This window comes from Phyllostomus discolor, chromosome 3 (assembly GCF_004126475.2).
Source record: "Phyllostomus discolor isolate MPI-MPIP mPhyDis1 chromosome 3, mPhyDis1.pri.v3, whole genome shotgun sequence".
In the NCBI taxonomy this organism is placed as follows: Eukaryota; Metazoa; Chordata; class Mammalia; order Chiroptera; family Phyllostomidae; genus Phyllostomus; species Phyllostomus discolor.
Genome location: NC_040905.2, coordinates 160,013,875 through 160,037,356, shown reverse-complemented (window position 1 = coordinate 160,037,356; position 23,482 = coordinate 160,013,875). Strand labels below are relative to the sequence as shown.

At 36.3% G+C, this 23,482-nt stretch overlaps 1 protein-coding gene across 7 annotated transcripts in view; it reads left to right on the top strand.

The window, feature by feature from the left end:
- KDM4C (lysine demethylase 4C) overlaps positions 1 to 23,482 on the top strand; it is a 383,617-nt gene that overhangs the window by 264,296 nt on the left and 95,839 nt on the right. For 6 of the 7 annotated variants that reach the window (XR_004902186.1, XM_036021651.1, XM_028507295.2 and 3 more), the window contains 2 exons: positions 1,116 to 1,171; positions 3,478 to 3,586. The exons of the other annotated variant lie outside the window; for it this stretch is intronic. Coding sequence is in view for 5 of the 6 variants with exons in the window: in XM_036021651.1 (XP_035877544.1) it covers positions 1,116 to 1,171; positions 3,478 to 3,586 (165 nt within the window). In the remaining variant the exon portion in view is untranslated. The remainder of the gene's footprint in view (positions 1 to 1,115; positions 1,172 to 3,477; positions 3,587 to 23,482) is intronic. 7 annotated transcript variants of the gene reach the window in all.

Sequence of the window (23,482 nt, the reverse complement as noted above, 5' to 3'; positions counted from 1 at the left end):
TCACCTTGGAGAACAGTTAAAGAAGTTTTATATATACAGCTTAGAGGAAAAAACCCCAAATAGCCTATAACTATTGATCTTTTTTAATTGATTTTATTGGGGTAACATTAGTTAATAAAACCATGCAGGTTTGAGTGTACAACTCAATAAAACATCATCTGCACACTGCATCGTGTGCTCATCACCCAAAGCCTGTAACTAGTTTTAAAAACTCTATTAATGCAGTAAATTGAAAGGACAAGCTTGAAGTTGAAAATAAAATAAGTTACTTAAGTACAACATTTAACAAAAAGTTCTATGTCAACAAAAGGTATTGATTGCATTGCTTTCCGGCCCTATTTTCTCAGGGATTTTTCCATAGGATTATAGAGAGAAATGATGAGTCAAGTCTGTATTTGTAGTGAACATCGTCATCTTGGAGTGAAAAAAGGCCATGCCAATCTAAGACATGTATATTTGCCAATAATGCTTTGGCATTGTCCTCTGCGGCTGGACAGCCTGGGTTCCTCAGAACAATTTTCCCAAAACCATTTGCCCACAGAAAGACCTAAATAATAATTTTTATGATCTCTAGTTGATCCTCAGCTTCCTGTAAAAGGCATCTCCTTCATGCTTCTTAAACACTAATTTCTAGAATAGGCCCTTCTCATTTCTCTGTCCACATCTTTTTATGAAGAGCTTCCTGCTTCTCCTTATCTCAGAGTGAAGTATGCCTGTTCTCTATTTTTTGGCCATCTTGACATGAGTGGATTCCCAGATTACAAGAGAACCCAGCTGTTTTCTCTGTTCTAGGATTGTAGTTCATACCTCTCCAGATACCAAGTTCTCTGTGTCACAGCTTTCCTTCACAGATGGCAGCTGGACATGGTACCAGGAAAATGATGGTTTCCTCTAGGAGATACGTATAGTGAGAACATTTTTGGGTATACCCTAGCCTTTCCATCTCTTTTTTTCCATTTCCTTTTTGAATTGATCAGACATGGGCCTTCGTAAAATTCCTGATGGTTTTAATTTTAAAATAAAAGAAATTAGAATAAAAGGGAATATTTAGCTAAAATAGTAATGGCTTTTATTATATAGGTCTGATAATTGTGTATGTTTTTTTTCTCCCCTAGGAGTGCTGTCTCTGCAATTTGAGAGGGGGCGCTCTTAAGGAAACTAAGAACAATAAGTAAGTAATATGTTAATGTGTTGAATTTCATTGTTTTCTTCCTCTCTAATGGTTGAGTCTTTGGGTGGCAGTTTGCTTTACCTATCATTATTGGACACATTGTTCCAAGGTTGTGCTGTAGGGATCTGAGGTTCGGATTCTGTACAGGGACCATTACTAGCACCACATTTACCTTTGCTGGACAGAGATGTTCTCAGTCTTGCTTCTGTTTTATGTCTTTGACACCATGAAAAATAACCCCTCTTTTACTAACAGATTATTTTTTTAAAGATTTTATTTATTTATTTTTAGAGAGGGAAGGGAGGGAGAAAGAGAGAGAGAGAGAAACATCAATGGGCAGTTGCTGGGGGTCATGGCCTGCAACCCAGGAATGTACCCTGACTGGGAATCGAACCTGTGAAACTTTGGTTCGCAGCCCGCACTCAATACTAACAGATTTTTTAAAATGAAGGCAGCCCATGTCATTCTAGGTGCCATTGGAATTCTCACATTTAATATGATGAATTCTATTAGTCTAATAAAAACAGTGTACCTGCAAACAGTGAAATATGTTAACTTCAGGTAAATAAAATCAGTCATGGTCATAAAAGTAAAACAAAACCATTTATTTTAACACCAGCTAATTAGAAGAAAGTGTATATACCATGATAGAAACATAGGGAGAAAACACTGATTTTAAGATTTAAAGAAAGGTAACCTTTATTGTGTGTGTGGCAATTGTTGAAGTATATTTTTGTGTGAATTTTATTTTCATGACCTGATTTTAATATTTAAAATGGGGCCAAAGCATTTATAGGATCCTTTGGAAATAGAAACATGTAGAAATGGTTTGTGTAGAGATTTTAATCTGGCACTTGAGATCTAGATTCAGCCCCAAGGTATGTTTTATTTGGCCAATACACATTTTATAAATTTGACCCAAGTTTTAAAAGTTGAGAGATTTTTACATTAAAATCCAGATTTTTATCTTTACTTGAAAAATGATTGTGCATCTCTATAGGGCAATGACAAGTAGAGATGAGAACATGGCCTAAATGGGCGTGCACTGCCTAGGCTGCCATGATTTAACCTGTGCATTGCATCTGTTCACATCCTCAGTGGTCCCACGAGTACTGGACTTGGATCCCGGGGGGAGGGATGTAATAATGGAGTTTGTATAATCACGTGCATGTGCACGTGTTTCTGATTACTGATAAGGAAGAATAAAGGCATTCGACATTCCTACATTGATAAATTTTAGTCAAAGGAACTATTTTTCCCTAATTTTGGATCCTCGTCCTTCACAGTTCATGTGATTCGTACTGTACTCAAAAGTATTGACTAGTTCTAGGATGTGGTACAGGTCATGCAGCCTGTGAGATGATTTAGGTGGTACTGTAGAGACAGAGATGATAAGAACTTCGCTTCCTAGTCTTGTATGAGGAGAAAAAGAAATAGTAGTTACTGTAGAATTACAGAATTTATCTTTTTGAAAGAGTGCCTTGATGGGGTTGACATTCTATTCTTGTGGTCTTCATAGGCAGGATAGAGTCTTGCATTGTTTGAGTGAAATGAATACACTTTGATTTAAAAGTAGGTTGGTGGATTTGATAACTCTTTCAAGATCTTTTTAAATCTCAAGAGTCTTTTGTTTGGGGCATGATGTTTATGAGAAACTTAATTGTGTTGGTGGGGACATTGTCATTGGAGTAATTCAGAATTTGAAAGGAGATACTAGATTTTAAGTAGGAAACAAGGGAACAAGCTAAATTTCATTTCTTATCTCTAGGTTCCTTCGATTATAGTGACATTGCAATGAGAAACAATTTAATTAAAGACTTAATATTAGTTCTTTTAGAAAACTTGCTATTTGTTCTGGTTTGCTTTATGCCATTTGTATCATGTAAAAACATTATGTGCTATATCCAGTTCATAATTTTTATTAATTGAATTACTCTTTTACCACATATCAATTAGCTAAAGTATCTTAAACACATCTCTCTATATTTCAGTATCAAATGAAATAGCAAGCCTACATTTCAGTATTTTGCAGATCAAACATAGAAAACTACATATACTGGATTGAGTCTTTGGTCTTCACCTAGTTTCTCATGTCACAGTGGTAGGGAGGTGTGCTACTGAATCCATCAGGTATTATCTAATAGCTTTAAAATTCAAAGGGTGGTCAGGTTGTGATAGATTCAGGCTTTTGGCTTTCTTTTTTATGTCTGTGTTTCCCTTTTGTGAGAATTGCATCACCTGTTTGATGTACGAGGTATATAAGTTTAGGGAACTTGTGTTTATGTTTAATGTCTCCTTTTCTGTAGGTGGGCCCATGTCATGTGTGCTGTTGCGGTCCCAGAAGTTCGATTCACTAATGTCCCAGAAAGGACACAGATAGATGTAGGCAGAATACCTTTACAAAGGTTAAAATTGGTGAGTGGCAAAGTTTCCTTTTTTACCTCATAAATTGGTGTTAACTTTTAAGTTCTGAATATTTTTTAGGAATGTATACATTCCCAAGATAATTTTTTTCTTCATTTTATTGTTTTGCCCTTTTTTTTTCCATTTAGCCTAAATTTAATTACCTGTACATACTCTTTTCTTGTTATATTGTAAATATGCTTGTAACCTTCCTCAAATTCTGTCTGAAATAAGGCAAAGAAATACTACATTTCCTGGATTAATGTGAATTTTTAAACTATAGGTTATCTTGTGAGGTTTGTTCATGATGGCCCTGAGCTATCTAATTTAAGTTCTTCCCTCCCCTCCCCTCCCCTCCCCTCCCCTCCCCCCCTCTTCTCTTCTCCTCTCTCTCTTTAATTGGTTTTAGCAAAATGCAGCTAACCTGATTATATCATTCTTCACCAAGAAGATAACTTGCAGAGAAACACAAAAAAATCTTATTATTACCCAGGGATTTTCTCACATAATAATTTACCAAACTCTCTGGCTGATTATCTTCTTACCTGCTCAGAAACTTTCATAAAGATCTTTCCAGTGGTTCTCTTTGTTCAGAGTATTTTTTTTTTTAATTGAAAAGATAGGCCTTTAATGTCCTAAACATTGAAGTAACCTTGGAGTTCTGTTAAATTGTGAGCCAAAAGATCATTAGGTTAGGTCCTTATGGTTCATATTTTATGAGAATTTTCCCTAAAATTAAATTGCATGACCTTAAAATATTGGAGCATATCTTACACATAGACTTAATACCCTGGAATTTGTTCAGCTCTTGGTATTTTTAACTTGAGGTCTTTCCACAATAGAATGTTTCTGGGAGTGTAGCTATAGCCATCTCCCTTACTATTAACTTCTTTTGTTACTAGTTTTTTTCCCCCAGTGGGCAACTGTGCATATTGTCTTTAGACCTCTGTCTTGAGTACTTAGAACCTAATCTATTGTCTTTTGTTCTCAGAGAAGACAAAATGAACACTGTTATTTTTCATTATAGCTCTGTCAAGATTTCCCATTGCTAGAGAGCATTGGCCCTGTATGGAGCTGATGACTGCTGTTGGCAGACAGGAGTGGTGGGACTGTCTGGTGCTGGAAGTTTTGTGAATGCGATGGAAATGAATGGGTCATTGAAAAGACCAGTTAAAGCTCACTGTCAGAAGAGAGTTCTATTTTGGCGTCTGGACTTCCAAAGTTCTATTTTGATGCCTGGACTTCCATAGGAAAGCTTGAAGTCTTATCTCTTGGTCACCAATTTAAAAAAAAAATAGAAAATTTTTTAAGAATTGTTATCGGGCAGGATATTTTAAAAAATGTTGAGTTCACATGTCAAAGAACTTTTAACATTTAATGTGACATATACTAACAGATACCTTACATTTTCATTTTTATGATTTACAAGTAATATGTATTTTCATTAGTTCCAACACCACACTGAAAGATGACTTCTGTTACCCAGTTTAATGCCCCTCAGAATGAGTGGTCGCTGCTCTTATCCTGGCTCCTGTTATCCCTGAATGTTTCCTTAATGATGTATTGTTACTCATACCAGTCCTGAAAGGGTTTTAAGAAATAGCAGGGAAAGACAGAATGATCATTTCAATGCCATTCAGGAAGTTGTATCCAGAAGTCTGGAATCTGATGATTGGATGGGAAAGTGACAAAGCTTATTGTTTTCTTCCCAGTGGTGTGCCTTGCCTTAATTGTATATATCACGTATTCCTTTTGAAATCCTTTCCATCCTCAAACAATTGGTACCTTTACAGGAATATGTCTTGAGTGAATTTAAGATCACCTAAAGTCTATTTCAAAAGACATTGCAGAGGTGATTATTGACATATAGATGTCCATGACAGTTCGGGTGAAAATATCAGACTTTAGGTCAGATTGTTTTTCCTGTTTTTAATGTAATTTTATATGCAGAGAGAATTTCTTCGTATATTTATCAAAATGCTCATACTGGTTAACTTAAATGGGAAAATTCAAGGAGAAACTTCGTTTTTGTGGGGGGGAAAACCCCCACTCAAAAATGCTCTAATTGTTTGAAAGGGTGCAAAAGCCTCAAGTCTGGATAACTTTTTCACCAAGAATCCTCACCAAAGCACTGCCACCCTGGTGAATCTGTCTGTGCCCTCGTCTTAGTCAGTGTCCTTTAGTGATAGCACTCAGACAGACTGGCTTGGAGTAACAAAATTTACAAATGATCACTTGTGTGAGGGGTGGGGTGTGCCTTTCCAGAGAATGGGGTGGTAGTCAAGGATATGTTTTCCTGATATTAGCATTCTTTTGAAGTTTAAGTAGTCTAATGAGTGTGCGGGCCAGTGGGAATTCAGAGCAGCCCCCCCTCCCTTTTTTTTTAAGAGGTAGGGGGAAGCGAGGGAGAGAATCACCCATCTTTTGCCTCTTGAATGTGGCCCAACTGCCAGGCATGTGCCCTGACCAGTGATCGAACTGGCGACCTTTCTCTTTTCCAGGATGATGCCCAGCCACCTGAGCCACACCAGTTAGAGCAGAGCAGTTGTTTTATGTGGTATTTCACTCAGGCCAACCTATGTTTAGCCAAATTATTTTACTGTTTGTATCTAGTGATTGTATGTATTTGTATTTGCCAGTATCGGTTTCAGCCATTTTATGGAGCTGTAGCCAAAACTTTCTGGATGCTAGACTGCCCACCACTTTCTTATTCACATAGAGGGGAACATTAAGAGATAGATGTTAGTGTCAGCTTGTTTCACCAAACAGTTTTATTACCTTACCTTGCCAAATACTTAGTGTATATATATTATTTTATGTATTTATTTTTGTGTTTTTTTCTGTGTGCATGTTTTAAAAATATTTTTTATTGATTTTGCTATTATAGTTTTCCCAAATTTTCCCCCTCTATGACCTCTCTGCCCTATCCCCCCAACCCTCCAGCATTCCCTCCTGTCTTAGTTCATGTCCATGTGTTGTACATATAAGTTCTTTGAGTCCTCTGTTTCCTGTACCATTTTTTATCTCTCCCCGTCTACCTTATGCCTACTAACCATGCTTTTTCTTCCCTGTACCTTTTTCCCCCCATTCCTCCCTTCCCCTTCCCCACTGAACTCCCTCTTTGTGATGTCCATTTCTTTCATTCTGTTCTTGTTCTGGTTCACTTAGTTTTTGTTTTCATTGTTTTTCTCTTTTTTTAGGTTCATTTGTTGATAGTTGTAAGTTTATTGTCATTTTATTGTTCATATTTTTGATCTTCTCTTTCTTACATAAGTCCTTTAACATTTCATATAATAATGGCTTGATGATGATGAACTCCTTGAACTTGACCTTGTCTTAGAAGCACTGTGTCTGCCCTTCCATTCTAAATGAAAGCTTTGCTGGATAGAGTGATCTTGGATGTAGGTCCTTGCTTTTCATGACTTCTAATACTTCTTTCCAGCCCCTTCTTGCCTGCAAGGTATCTTTTGAGAAATCAGCTGACAGTCTAATGGAAACTCATTTTTAGGTAATTCTCTTTTTTCCTCTTGCTACTTTTAGGATTCTCTCTTTATATTTAATTTTGAGTAACTTAATGATGATGTGCCTTGGTGTGTTCCTCTTTGGGTCCAACGTCTTTGGGACTCTCTGGGTTTCCTGGATTTCCTGGAAGTCTATTTCTTTTGCCAGATTGGGGAGGTTCTCCTTCATTATTAGTTCAATTAAGTTTTCCTTTTCTTGGTCTTCTTCTTCTCCTTCTGGCACCCCTATAATTTGGATATTGGAATGTTTCAGTTTGTTCCAGAGGTTTGTGAGAGTCTCTTCACTTTTTCAAATTCTTATTTCTTCATTTGTTCTACATGGATGTTTATTTTTTCCTTTTCTTCCAAATTGTTGGTTTGAGTCCTGGTTTTCTTTCTGTCACTGTTGGTTCCCTGTACATTCTGCTTTATTTCACTTTGGGTATCCTTCATTTGTTTTTTCATTTTTCCACCAAGGTCAACCAGATCTGTGAGCATTTTGGTTACCAGGGTTTTAAATTCTCCATCACATAGGTTGGCTATCTCCTCATCAGTTAGTTCTCTTTCTTAAGTTTTGCTCTATTCTTTCATTCGGGCCCTATTTCTTTGCCTTGGTGCAGCTGATAAGTTGTTAAGGGGGCGGGGCCTTAGGTATTCACCCTGACAAGGCAACCTTCCTTGCTGTGCTTGTGGGGGAGGAGCCAAAAAGGGAACCATGCGGCTCTCCTCCTCTGTAGTGCACTTTTCAAGGGACTCTTATATGAGACCAGGAGCTTCTACTGCCGCAACTGCTGTGGCCCACAGCCTCCTCTGAGTCCCCTTAAGTCAGCCCCTCCCACAGAGCCCTCCCATGGCCAGCCAGCCCCATCCCCAAGGTCCGCCTTACTCGTCTGGTTGTTCTGGTTGATTTTTTCTTTAATCCCTTTGTTGTTGGATTTCCACACAGTTTGATTTTCTGGTGCTTTTGGTTGTTTATTGATTTCAGATTGGTTGTTATTTTCCTTTTGGTTATGCAAGGAAGCGAAGGGTCTATACCTACGTCTCCCTCTTGGCTGGAACTCTCAGTGTATATATTTTAATAAGACATTGCTCTTGCCTTCTAGCATCTTGTAGTCTAGATTAGGCTTTCTCAACTTGGACTCTGTTGACCTTTTGGAGAGGATAATTCTTTGTTGCAGGTGACTGTCATGTGCATGGTAGATTGTAGCATCCTTGAGCAAACAGACAATGCCAGATATTCCCTGGGAGGGAAAATCACTCCCATCTGAAAATCTACTGGTCTATAAGGAAGACATATACATAAAGAGAAAATTTTCATTTTGAGACAGATATTTTGGTTGAAAGAAGTAAGTTGGACTGAGAAAACTGAAATTCTTAATTGCTTTAAAAAACATCCTAGGGGTTTTTTTTTGCAAATTATTTCTTGTCAATAAAGTATTAGAATTCAGCAACATATGTGCATATTTGCTACTGTGTTAATTATATATAATCTGATTTAGTACTTTAACATGATCTTTTCTTATAGAAATTGAAAAACATTGAAGCATAATCAAATTTCTTAAAGATTAAAATCCCATGATTTTAATCCTGTAACTTTTAACACATATATGCACATTGTAGTTTACTACATAGTAGTAAATATTTATGGAATAAATAAAAGGCAGCAAATTGTTATCATTTGTGCTTTTGGCTTAACATTATGATGGCCTCATGATTTGATCAGACATTGCCAAATGGTTTGTACGTTTTTATGGTTTCTACTTAAAAAGTTGTGGTAAATTCATGCACACTTCTGTGCGTGTTGTTCTAAATCCAGGCATTGATTTCCTTATTGGCATCACAGGATATGTGTGATTCAATCATAGAGCCTAACAGTCCATCGCAGAGCTTATGTAACACTCCTGTAGCACTTGCCCTGTTGTCTGAGAGTTCTGATCTTGAAGTGACCTGATGTAGGCAGAACAAATTGCTCATCCAGGAAGCAGCAGCAAGGGGGACACTGAGCTTCTCTCAATGCCCACTAGGTGGTGCTGATGTACCAGTTTCCTATGCACTTGCCCTTAAATCACCTCCCTTAGCAAGCCCACCCTTGTAGAAGGGTGTGTGTGTGTGTGTGTGAGAGAGAGAGAGAGAGAGAGAGAGAGAGAAAGAGAGAGAGAGAAAGAGAAATATGCAAGCTGGGGTGCTCTAGCCCAGGGAATAGCAGTAGGGTAGGGAAAATACTGTTTGCTGTGCTGAATTCCAGAGGGCAAGTTTTTAGTTCAGTTTTTCATTTAATCTTCAGAAAAGAACCGCTTTCACTTGGGGCAAGTTAGTGTTTTCCTGTGTGAAGTACTAAGCAACACTAGTAAAAGCCAGTAGCTGTAAGAGGCTTACAGAATGGCCAGGAGTTTAAAATGTCTTCTGAAATATGAAAACTGTATATTTTTAAAAATGCTCATTATTAGCAGGCTTTCTAGATTATGGAATATTGGTATTTATGCAGAGGTATTTGAATATTTTGGTAATACTGTTATTAGCCTTTTATTTATTCATAAGTTCAACATGCAACTTTCGAAATGCCCCTCTGTATAATTATTTGTGTAAGATTTTTGTTGAGGATGTAGGAAGGATTTGTTGACTTTAGCAGAATTTTCCTCTTACTTATAATGACGACCAGAAAGAAAAGACAGCAAATGGAAAACAACAGTTTCAGTGCTCTTCAGTAGATTATGTTGGTCCTAAAATGGTGTGTGCTTCAGGAGAAGCTTTATCTCATGCAGCCACCTTGTTTGGTAATATCACACTTGTGGCCTCCGCTTGTGAGATAATTAAATGGACAACAATGATGAGACTAGACTTTTTTCAAGATATTTTATTTTATTTTAGTTGCTGATAATTTGAAACACTTTAATAAAAGTCATTATTTTTTAAAAAAACAATTTCAGTGCAAAAATATATTTGGCTATAGTGGTCTTTATCTAATTAGTGTGTTCTTTTTCTCCTTTTTTCTTTAAAAATATTTAGCTTTTGTGTAGTGTAATTATTTTGGGGGTTATTAAAGTAATTGCCCCCTTATCTAAAAAATGCTACAGGTTGCTATCTAAATGCATTAGGTTATTAAGCAGAACCATCTTTTTATAGGAAAGAAATGGTTGAAAGTTTCCTGAGTAGGCTACACCTGAAGTCATATTTGAAAGGGGGAACCATTTTCTCTGTCTGCTTAAGCATTCTTCTGATTATTAATGCAGATTCCAGATTACTTAATATTTTTCTTACCTACTCATTTAGAATGGTATTTTTTTGCTTCTGAATGACTTTTCAATATAGGGAAAGTTATCTTTGTGGCAAGTATTGTCGTTTCCAGCCCCTTCCTCATGTTCTCCCATACCTCCTCTGCATATCCAGAGACCATCAGAGCATTGGCCCCTGGTGGGTGCTGAGGACATTTCCTATACTCCACTTGAATGGTGTGTTCAAGGACAGCAAGTCTAGGGGTTTGTTTGGAATCAGATGGTTGGTATGCCTGAGGACAAAAAGAAAAGAATTGCCCCCGCATGATACAGATTTTAGAATTTTCTCCATCATTTCCTTTTCTTATTTTCTTCTCTTTTGTCTTCTGTACTTATATGACTGGTGGGCCATTGTCATAACTGAATCTTTGGTAGAGGAACACAATTCTTCGGAGATAAGAACACACACACACACACACACAGAAGTAGAGAACACACATGAAGTTAGAATGTCTCTTTTTGGTTTTCACAATAGAAAAAAAATGCAGGTAAAAATTATCACGAAGAAGAATTGAGGACAGAAAGTTAGAGAGGGCAGACAATGTTTTTATAGTATGATCACACGAGACAGCACTGTCATCTGCTAGAACCATCTTTAATATCAATATCATCTTTGGAAGCATATTACCAAAAATCATCAGACTTGGTTGTAAAATTTAAGGGAAGAACATTAAAAAAAAACCCCAGCTAGAGGAGTAAAATAGCATGAAGTTCTGGTATTAGTTACATATTCATCATGAATATCTATTACATACATTGACCATGTATTTGATCTTCTTTTTGAAGATTAAATTCATTCAAGATCTATGGAATTTATCACATAAGTAAAACAACAAGACAAGTTTATAGATTCTAAGAAATCTTAGAAAATTACAGTAGACCCTAAATGCAACTGTTAGTTTTAAACATTTTTCCTGTTTGGAGGGAAAATTGTCAAATAGAAGTGTTGTAAGAACATTTAAATATTAAATTGCATGTATCAAAGCAAATAATATGTATCTTGACTGCATTTTTTGCATAAAAAATTTGGTGGTGTTAATTGACCACCCATCCATCCCCTCAGTGGCTCAGTGCAGTGTCTTTGGTTTCTATGTCTGTAGACATTCCCAGGATTTTTACATTTGAAATCCTATTTCTGTAACCAAATGGAGAAGTGAATTCGGAATGGCTGCACTTGCCTCCAGGCACTCGATGCCCTCCATCTGATTTGTATTTGACAAGTGAACCAAGCACAGGCACAAGTGTTCTCTGAGTGAAGAACATTATTTTGAAAAGGAATTTACACTGCAATGATGACTGAGCTACAAGCCTTTTAGTGTCTGGCTGAGACCAACTATTCTGCTTAGAAGCCTCTATACACTTTAAAATGTGTACCTGAAGGCAAATAATAGTGAACTTGAAAGCCAAAGATTATAGTTTTGAAAGGTACATCAATTCTGAAAATAGAGTGGTTTCACTGTGGTATTCCATCTGAAGAGTTGCATCAAGGTAGGGGGAATACATTCGGTTTTCCTATTTCAGAAGAAGGAAGCCCCTTGTTCTCTCGCTAACTGACTTATGTTATCAGATGTATTGAATACTAAAAATGGAATTAGAGAGAGAGATGAAGTCTGCCTCTTGGGCTGTAAGATCAATCTGAATCCTATGTAGTTAATGTTACAGCAGTGTTAGAGAGCAGCTTTGCTTTCTTTCTGGAGGAGTCATGGTTGTATTTGACAGGGCCTCTGTTAATGCATTTTGGGAAATGTAAAGACATTGATTATCTTTCATCACTTTAAAAGAAAAAAAGTAGTTGTAAAGGCAATCAAAAAAAGCCATTATGTTCTGCATTAACTCATGTACCAATTTATTCTCATCTTCGGTTATTTTTCAAGACAAAGAGGAATTCTAAGAGAATAATAAACAGACAATGATGAGCAAATTTATTGTTTAAATGCAGTTGTGGAAAAATTTGCTTTGAGTAGTGAACTAGTGGCGGAGGAATAAGTGATACTACAAATGGCATAATGGTGGTGTGGTGTGTGTGTGAGTCCTATTATTTAATAAGTCCAGTGTAAAGTTTATAATATCATTAAGAATGTTCTTCAGGACTTAACATACACATGTCCCCAACTGTGTAAGATTTTAAAATAAATGTAGTGTAAAAAAATGTACATTTGTAGCTGTATAGTTCTTAACTGTCAGAATGATTTGCTACAGGGACTAGATCCTATTGCAAGCTGTCAAATTTGTATATTGCTATAATACCAAACCATAAAATCTTTTGAGTGAAATGGAAAATGTCAGATGGGCATGACTACAAATAATATACTTTCTGAAGGCTGTAGATGTCTATAGGAGAAAATGTGTAAATGCATGAAATGTTATCTTGTTACTATGGATTTTTCTTTATCTGCTGAAAGAAGACTGAGGCAAAAGGAAATTGATTGGGACCTTTAAATTTTTAGTTTTGAATTCATTTTTTTCCACGAGGCCTAATTTTAAAAACATTATTAGACAGATAAGTAGAACTTCAGGTACCATATTATGCCGTGTATAATGTGCTCCCATGTAGAATGTACACCCATATTTTTATGCAAATTATACATGGGATTATTATACCCATGGGTATATAATCATCATACCCATGTATTAATGTGCATCCTTATTTTTCCCTAAAAAATTTGGGTCAAAAGAGGTGTGCATTATACACTGCAAAATACAGTAATGGTTAAAGAGTATTGTGGCAGAGTAATCTTAGTTTTTAGCTTGCACTACTGAATGGTCCATTTTTTTTTATCTTGTCTGTGTGAGTAGTGATTACTGATGGGTCTTTTAACTGAGTGAATGAGTTGGGACCAGGGTTCCAGAGATGGGGTCACCCCTTTCACTCTAACATTGACTAGGCCGGTACCAACAAACATGTGCCAAACCGAGGCAGCTGTGAGACAGCTCTGGACAAGCATGAGGGTTTTTCTTAGTCAACAGTGATTGACAGAAGACGTTATAGTTTTTAAAAGAAACAGTTATTATTGTAAAATAGTAGATTCATCATTATTTATTTTTCTAATATTTTAGATGAATTGGTTGTTTATTCTTTCAGAAAGTTGTTTTAAAAACCAACAAAAATGTTATAAATGCGTTTTGTATAAAGTGAGAATTCTTTTGTACTTGTTATTAATTGAACATAAGTCACTGTGGTATATTTTAGGCATATTCACATAATGTAGTGATGCCATTTTCTAATTTACGGGTGCAGGTATCAGCACAGTTTCAGGCAGCCACTATTGGGATTTATTGATTTAAAATAAAAGGTTCTCTGAGTTCATTTCGATCATGCAGTTCTAAGCCTATGTTACACTGATATTGATTGAGTGTGTGGGCTCTGGATTAAGATTTTTTGAGTACTGCATCCTCCATTTAGGCAAATTTGGCCTTGCAGCTTACCTCTGTGATGAGCTGTATCTGTAAACTGGGGTGGCTGTGGAGATGAAATGAGAAAGTGAAGGGCCTGGCATATAGTGTCATTCAAGGTTCCTCATTGCTTACGGCTATTGATGCAGCCCCTTGCTGCATAAATCTTTGTAAAGCTGCCTTCCAGCCAGTCAGGACCAGAGCAGATAAGTATTTACAAGGAGGGAGTAGGTTCCTGCTGTTCCTTCATCTGTTCATTCATTATTTTGTTTAACAAATATTTATTTAGGACTTGCTTTGTGGTTAAGTGATAGATGTACTTCATTTTCATTTTTATAGATACTACAGAATAATGGAAGTTATTGAAAATTAGACGAACAATTACAAAGCACTATGGAAAGATCTATTTTAGTAATAATACAGAGCGTATTGAAGGATTTAAGTAGATTTGTGGTTCAAGGGCTGGCAGTACAGAGGTGTAGAGAAGCTTCCTGGAAGAAGCTGTGGCTAATAATGCCTAACCTGAGACCTAAAATATGAGAAGAGCAACCTAGAGGAAGGGTCAGGAGATTGAGCAGTATGCTCAGTAGCCTGGAAGTGGGAGAGAAATGGAAGGCCTAGGAAACAACACTCTTAGTAGAGCTGGAGCGTGAGGTATGAAGGAGGAGAGATGAGTCTGGAGAAGAGGAAGCCTCAGATGACCTACAACTGATGCGTCCAGTGTGGTAACCACTGGGCACTTTGGGTTATTGAGCGCTTGTTAGCGCTACTGAAGAACTAAACTTTAAATTTTATTTACTTTAAAATAAGCTAAATTTTAAAACTAAAGCAGCATAAAACATGAAACACAGCTATAGTTTTGATAGTCTACATTCCACATTTCAAACACCCTTGAAAATTAAGTTGAGATGTGCTATAAGTGTAAATATACTGCAGATTTCAAAGGCTTAGTATGAAGAAAAGGACATAAATATCTCATTAATAGTTTTTATATTAATTATATGTCAAAATGATAATATTTAGGATTGGTGGAGTTAAGATATATTTTAAAAATTAATTTCACCTTTTATATTGAAGTAAATATTCTTTAAACATTTTTATTCTAATCATTTTAGGTGTATATAGTTCAGCAGCATTAAGTGCATTCACATAGTGCTGGAACCCCAACTTCCTCCACACCCAGTCTGAGCGATCTGCCTCTGATCAATACACTTCTTTCTATCCCTAGGTTCATGCCACAATAATTTTCACATGATTATTGAAACTGCCATCTCAGATCACCAAAATATCTACCTGCAGAACATTTTCTTTTTTCCAAGCTGAAAGTCTGTATACTCATTGAAAACTCCCCATTCTCTACTATCTCACCTGTTTTTTAATGTGACTTCTAAAAATTTAAAAATTGTATATGTGGCTTGCATTGTATTTCTTCTGTGCAGTGCTGGTTAAGTGGAGTGTGTACTTTACCCTGAACATATTGGAGAACCTTTACTGCCTGCTAAGCAGTAGAATAGATAGCATGATCAGATGGTGGCTCAGACTAGAGGTGTAGAGGAAGCTCAGGCTCTGACACAAGCAGCCGAGAGGGTGGTCATGTGCCAGGGAAGTACATTTTGGATGTACTTTAGTTGAGGTCCTATAGTTCATCTAGGTGTGACTTAGAAGAGAGATATGCCAGAATATTACTTCTCATAATAATAATTCACTGTTTAACAGCTTGTTTCTGGTTTGTTAGAGCTGGAGCATGTGATATTCAGTTGACATAACTGGTCAGTAATTTAGGGCAGTGAACAATTACACTTTGTCCGGATGTGAATTTGGTTTGTGATAATACTGTGTCTGCTGCTCATACTCTTTTTGAATATAATGGGTAAGACAGTGCCAGCCTTGGAAGTTTCATTTCTGTTCCACCGCCCCCCCCACCCCCCAAAGCAAAGAAATGAAATGCACTGGAAATGAAAACAAAACCTACAGAACTAGTTTAATTTGCGAAAAGTTGAGCAAGAAGGAAAGTCTAGTATTCTTATGAAAGACAAATGTGTCCTGAAACCACTAAAAACACGGACTACATGGGATATTGTTGTCAAGGTGTGTGGCCACATATAAAAGGGGATTTGCTTTAAGAATCACACAGGTTTGCACAAACCCATGAAAAGGTATTCACTCCAAAACTACTTTTAGTTTTAATTTCAGTTAAAAAAAATCACCTTTTCACTAACAGTTTTTGAGATCAAACTGCCTTAAAGATAACATTTTAAATTGTGGATTTTTTTCTGTTTGAAATATAAACCCTTTTTCTTTAGAAACCAAATATTTTAATTTAAATAAATGGGAAAAGTAGTCAAGTAAATTGACCATTTTTTATTGCAGAAATAGTATATAAGGTTAATTGAAACTTCAAAAGGTTTTTTTCTAATGCCATCTCATTATTAATTTAAAAATTCATCAATTTTAAACATTTTATCTTCACAAAGCAAAAAATTATTATGAAATCTTTTCAGTAAATAGCAGATATTTTTCAGTAAAAAGAATTATGACATCCTGGTAAAGGTATAATTTTAATAGACTAATGAGTTTTCTGACCAGAGTCGACTGAGCCTCATCTGATTTTTACAGTGATAAATTGACTGTGTCAAAATTCGCAGTCTAGTCTGGTGAAATATTTTACTTTGAAAGTTTAATTCTCATTTTTTATTTATGAAAGCAGTGGTAGTGTCACAGCAGCTTATAACATGCTGGTCATTTGGTATGATTTATTTCAATGAATGTCACTCGTTGATGTGTTTAGTCATTGTTGACCCATATTTAATCCTAAAAACTCTAAGTAGTGTGAAATGTAATAAGTCAGTCACCCCCTGTAGTTAAAACAAACAAACAAAAAATCTAAATCAGGATCCACAGATCTATTCAGTTGTCTTTTCTTGGCTTTGATGATGTCACAGGTTTGTATTTGACAGCCATTGATTTGGTGGCAATGGAAGAGTGACAGCTTTCTTTAGTGTTGTAGGGATCCACTTAGAATAATTTCTACCACAAAGCATATATTTGAAATGTAATATAACCATCTTTCATCACATAATTTGGGGATTTTGGCTTGCCAATTTAAAGGCTTAAAGGGAAATTGTGGAATAAAGAGCATTTCTCTCATGCATTTATCAGTTTTTTTATTCATTAAATATTTATGGAGCTGATCATAGTGTTTGGTGCTCAGTGATAAGGCATGAGATGGAGAGAGTCATTCCTTTCGTGGGGTTCAGATTCTGCAAGGACTTAGATCTAGAACTTCTAAGGATGTCATTTATTCTTTTGATAGTTTGGGAAGGCAGAAGGGAAGGCCTGGATCAAAGCATTCTTCTAAGGCATTTCTTTACAGAGAGATGTAGTGAGCATTTCTGTTTTCTAATGTCAGGATATTTAGTATAGATAATTTTTTTTAAAGATTTATTTATTTATTTTTAGAGAGGAAAGGGGGGGAGAAAGAGAGAGAAACATCATTGTGCGGTTGCTGGGGGTCATGACCTGCAACCCTGGCATGTGCCCTGGCTGGGAAATGACAGTTTGGTTTGCAGCCCGCACTCAATCCACTGAGCTACGCCAGCCAGGGCTTAGTATAGATAATTTTGAACATAGATAAAAATATCAGGAGTTTACATTTTTTCAAATATGAAATTTGAGATCATTTTAGAAATAATAATGAACATCTTTAAAAAACAAAAATTTTTAAATGGTATATTAACATCAAATTTGAAATTATTCCTAGTTCACAACAAAAAGCAGTATCTTACAAATAATGAAACATTAAAAAATGAAACATTATTTACAATATGTTGTATTTCTAGTACCATAGTGTCTTGAAGTTTTGTTGTTTTTTAAGAATTAAGGGATGGTATTGTTATTATTTCTTTTATTGTACAGAATAAGAGACATAAACTCAGTCCCTGGTGCAGAAATGTGCTTTAAAATGTCTCTAGGAGGAAGCCATCCAGACATAATTATCTTTTGGTATTATCCCATTTTTATGTTTCTCAAAGCTATTCATAAATACAGAGTTGGGCAAAGTAGGTTTACAGTTGTTTGTATGGAAAATAATAGCATAATTAACAAATAATACAAGAATAAACTCCATGTTTCATGTACTCACAACTGTTAATCTAATTTTGCCCTATCCCATATTTTCAAATAATAAGGTGGACTATTACAGAACCACTGTTATTGGCTGGTCAACTTAGAACTAAGAGGGAGATCAGTGGCCCAAATGTTTTTAGAAAGCAACAAGAAAATTTACTTCCAACTCATAGGTACAATTTTTAAAGAATCCTAAACTGAAGACACCAGCAACACGAAAATCACTCCTTTACTTGGCAGGCCCAGGAGTTAATGTATGTGCCTTTTCAGGCTTCTCAATTTGACAGGGGTCAATCAACATTTGATTTCAAAATTCCATCTTTCTTTGTGTTGGCCTTAGAACTATTGAGTTCTTCTCCTGCCTGTGACGGTGTTGCTGTTTCTGTGCTCTTTGCCACATGCTGCTTTGGGGAGCCGTGCCCCACAACTGTGGCACATGACAACACCTCAGTGTACATTCTGCATAGATAAGGCATGGCGGCCTTTTAACCTCAGCTTACTGTGCACGCAGGGGATGACAGCCCACCTGCACTGGGGAAACTAGACAAGCTATCGTGATGTGCTCATTCTTAATCACATTCTATTTCTCCCAGAAACGTTCCAAGAAAATGACAAGCCAACCTAAGAGTTTAAGTTATCAGCCAGAGAGACACGAGGCACAGGGCGTCTCCAGCATAGATAAGGCTAAATTGTACTTTCAAACTTTGACTTGTTTATTTATTGTTAAAATTTTAATATGTAGGTCATATAAGACTCTTGGTCCTTATTTTTTAAATTTTATTTTAAAGATTGACATAGTTACTGTTTTTGTTTGTCATCAAAAAATTTTTTTCAAACTAAAATGAGAGCCATCTCTACCTGCCTCCATGCCACTCCATACAAATGATCATGTTTAATGTACTGGAGTAATATTTTTGACTTTTCTATGGAGAAAACAGCTTGGAAGGATACAGCATTTTGCCATACTGTCTTATAATTAAGAGTGTGTTTCAATAACATACTATATATGTACAATACTCAGACACATATAAATCCACTTTATAAAAGTAACACTTTCTCTTAAATGTAATGGTGTTTTTTGTTTCCTTTGGTCTTACCATGAACCTACCAGCATTTATAACATTTTACACACCTTTGCTTAGCTCACTCACTTAGAAATTTTCAGGCTTCATTTTAGAAGTTTTTAAAAATAGAATTTATTCACCTAAATTTCACTAAAGGCACTGCTGACTAATCTTCGGTGTGCTGTTTTCCACATGTATAGAAACATTTGAATGTAATAATAAAGTGTGTGAGCTTTGCGGCCTGGCGCCCTGGATTCCCATCTCAGCTCTGCCACATACCCATAACTTTAGAACACACCTTCCTCCTTGGTAGTCTGTCCTTGATTTTTATGACCGTTGATTGGCATCCGTTCTCTCTTTGCCCACTTGATTTCAGGCTCTTCTTGTCTCTATCCTGAATGTTTCTGTTCTCCCAGTTTTCTGTCTGAAGCTTTTATTTTAGTCTTTACATTCTCAGTAAGGATTTATAAAATCAGAATTGCAATAATTCTACCTTCTATCATTATTTTGAGTCCTTCACCCAGTGAGTGCCCAGCCATAGTGCTCAATAAATATTTCTTCTTATTGTTCGTATTGTGATTATATTATATTACAGACTATTACAATAACAAAATTATATTAAAATAACAATGTATATTGTTTTTAAGTTTACTTTTATCATTTGGGGCACATTTTCTCATACATAAAATGTTACAAATAACTAAATGCCAATAAAGTTTGCAAATGTTTAATTAATTTAGAGATAACTGTTGGTTCTTAAATAATTACAGATTCACAGAAAGTTATGAAGGTATTATAGAGATTCCTGTGTGCCCTTCAGCCACTGTTCCTCTTTGGCCATGTCTTATATAACTATGGTACAATATCAAAACCAGGAAGTAGATATTGTTACAATATGTGTACATAGTTCGATGTAATATTTATAGCTGTATTTTATTGCGAGGAAATGTAGTTCTGCAGAAATGGCTAAAAGGAAGTGAAAGCAAAAATAGTAGTAATGTATTATGGTTTGTAGTATAGAACTCTTGACATTCAACATAAAACAACCCTATAAAAATTGTGCAAAAATTTGATCTTATACTTTACCGTAGGACAAATACAGATCACACATAAGCACATGACACGATGCTTGGTGTAATTATCCAGCAGGTAAAAGCAAGTGAAAATACAGTGCAGTGCTATTACATAACTATGGAATAGTTAAAGTCAATATAACTAACTGAGAGTGCCAAGTGGTGATGCCAGTGTGTGGCAATAGGAACTCTCCTGCATTGCTGGTGGGAATGCACAATGGTGCAGCCACATTTGAAACAGTCTGGCAGTTTCTTATTGGGTTAAACATACAATTCATGCCATCCAGCAATCTCACTCCTAGAAAATTACCTAAGAGCAATGACATTTATGTTCACAAAAAAACCTATTAGTGCTATTTATAGTGGAGTTATTTATAATGACCGGAATCTGGAAACAACCCATTGTTTTTCAACTGGTAAATGAATTAACCAACTGTGGTATGTCCATACAATGTACAATAATACTACTACTTAGCACCAAGAAGTAACAAAGTACTGACACCATAGTTGTGGGTGAATCTTAAACACATCATGCTAAGTGATGGTTCCATACTGTATAATTCTATGCACATTAAAATCAGGGGAAAAAGTACCCTATAAGGACAGAAGCTAGATGAGTGCTGAGGACCGTGCCTGGGTGTATTGGCTGACTCCTGAGGGACACAGGGAATTTTTTTCTGTGCCCATGGAACTGTTGTATATCTTGATTGTTGTAGAGGTTGCGTGACTTCATTTTTGATCAAAATTTATAAAAGTCTAAACATTGAAAGATGAATTTTACTATATGCCAATTACATTATAATTTTTTAATTAAGTGTAAAACCATATTTTTGATGTTGCTAGATTGACTATGGAAATGGCTAAGAATACTAATGATAATTCAGTGGCATAGGACAAAGGAAATGCAGTGAAGAAACATAGGAGAAGTGAAAGGAACGAGTGTAGATGACAATACAAAGGGAAATGTTCCATCACGTAGAGTCCATGACTGCCCACGTTTCCCCATAGTCACTGTTTACACTCCCTCTAGATGATATTGGACTTTTGTGGGTAGAATCTTCCCCTTGGAAGACTTCTTACATAGATCTCCCTTCATTCAGAAAGGATGGATTTTCATAGCTAAAATCCTGCTGCCAAAATCATTCCTAAGAAAGGTTTTAGTTTCTACTGCTTCATCATCATAATCATTATCTCACTGAGGATTAAATGAGATATTTGTTACATTAGCACATGGCTGGCACTGAATAGTGAAGTGATGATGTCGACTCTTATTTAATAGATGAGAAATCAGAAGTTTAAAGCAGTTATGCTATATAGATAGTAATTGAAGAGCTGTGTAAAATCTGGCCTCCTGACCCAAATCCCAAGCTCTTTGCTAGTAGGCTATATTCACCTTTGAGTGAGACAGCTTCCTGATCTTCTCAAAGACTGAAAACCCTCTTTGGCAGAAGTTAACTGTTTTCCAGTATTTGTCATGGAAATGATCATTTCAGTTTAGATATACTACCTGTTTTTTGTTTTGTTTTGTTTTACTTCCGAGGACTTTAAATGAATGCAGTACTTTAAAATAAGTCTATCTTAAGTCCTTGGGAGAAATAGGTTACAAGAGAATGGGGGAGCATTCTTAAATTAAGTTTTAAAATATTTTCACAAAGCGTCATTAGCCTTGCAGGGCCTGTCAAACTCTAGTTCACTCTTACCTGGTGTCGGATCTGCTGGAAAGCTTTGACAAACAGTTGGTATAGCAGAGACAGCTAAAAGCCTCAGAGAGGTGCATTGAGACGTGTAAATCTATCATCTAAATAAACCCCACCAGTGGCAGGTGTCGGAGCACTCTAACTCACGGTGATGTGGGCATATGGGTTTTGTTGACCAGAAACAGCATTTTAACATTGACAGCGTTTAAAAAGACACTTCTAGACAGAAATTTGCTGTCTGAACTGTAAAATCATCTTGCCTTCAAATGAAAGGACTGTAGTCAGCTCACTTTACAGAGTAAAGAAGGATGCCATTATTGGGTTTATTTACTAACATTTGAATCTTTTACATATATAAGCAATTTTTTATAACCTGTTCTTGAAATTTGACCCCCCAAAAAACTTTGGTTATAGGAAGTTATGCACAATTCAAGTTTGACCACTGTATTTTCATGCTTGGGATCAAATCTTGGTAAAGTCCACTTTACTGCCTTTGTATTTTAAAAAATACCGATACTTTTGAAGCATTTCAGGTGCTGTATTAAACTCAGCATCAACATTTCATTTATCCACTCTTTGCAATTTTAATTATTTGAGAGTAACCCTGAAAGGCCAGATCATTATAGTTCATAGTTTTGCCCTGCCTTTGGTGGCTGCTGTACAAGGTATTAGCAATTGAGCCTAGCTGACTGCCCAGCATTGACATGTGGACACAACTTTTTTGCCTCTTTATATGAGAATATATGTTTTACCTGGAAAGGTCTTTACACTGTGGATTGACATGAATTTGGAAGTTTATGGAGGTCTCAGGATGTCCCTCAGAATGATGGTCTCCTTCCTTCGTATGTGTGAGGCAGTGAACAGAATCCTCTTTCTTGAGCAAAATAAGGGATGTGAACAAGTGTCTCCCCAAGCAGATTCTGAAGGAAAGTGCCCAAGCTGTGATGGTGGGGAGGATATGCAGTGAGTAGTTGTCAGTCAAGCAGTTCTGTGTTCGAGTGTTTTGCCAGTGTCCCCCCAAACAGATCCCATACCTTTGAATGTCATAAATTACTTATAATTACTTCTGTTTATGCTGAGTTTATAAAACACTTTTTAAAATATTCAACTGATGTATTTAATCAGATTGACCTTACTTATCAGGAAGGATAAGCTAGCTAGCAGAGGAGAGAGGGAGAGAGACCCTGTCTGTTGGACATTTTATTGAGTCATTTTGAAAGATTTTTATTTGGGAGATAAATCTTGATTACAATGATTTGTCTTGTTAGTGTTCTTGAAACAAGCCAACCTTCCTGTGTGGACCTAACATCTATTGCATGCATGCTCTACACTGGGTGCTGTCCACAGTGCCATCACACATGCCACCCTTGTCCTCAGCAGCTCTCTGCCGTCTCGCCCTAAGTTCTCGCTCTCATCATGTTTTATGCTAGGCATTATTTCAACCCCCCCTTTTTTTTTACTGGAAATTCAGATGATTCTAAGGAAATTAAGATAAATGAAATTCATGTAAGGTATACATTGGGGCAGGGTGGAGAGCTGATGTTAAATTGACCTGTATTACGCTAAAACTATTCTTGTTTGCACAAAATTCATTAGTATCTGTCATTTGGACTGTTTCAACTTTTGATACATTGTATATTTCAGGGTGGACTTGAAATTTAGACACACAACAGCAAGAGTGATGACAGCTCACTGTGAAAACCAATTCAGTAGGAAGTGGAAAGTTGCATTGGTACTTCTCCCCACCCTGCTCCCCTCCAACCTTGCTTAAGATGTTGTTTCTC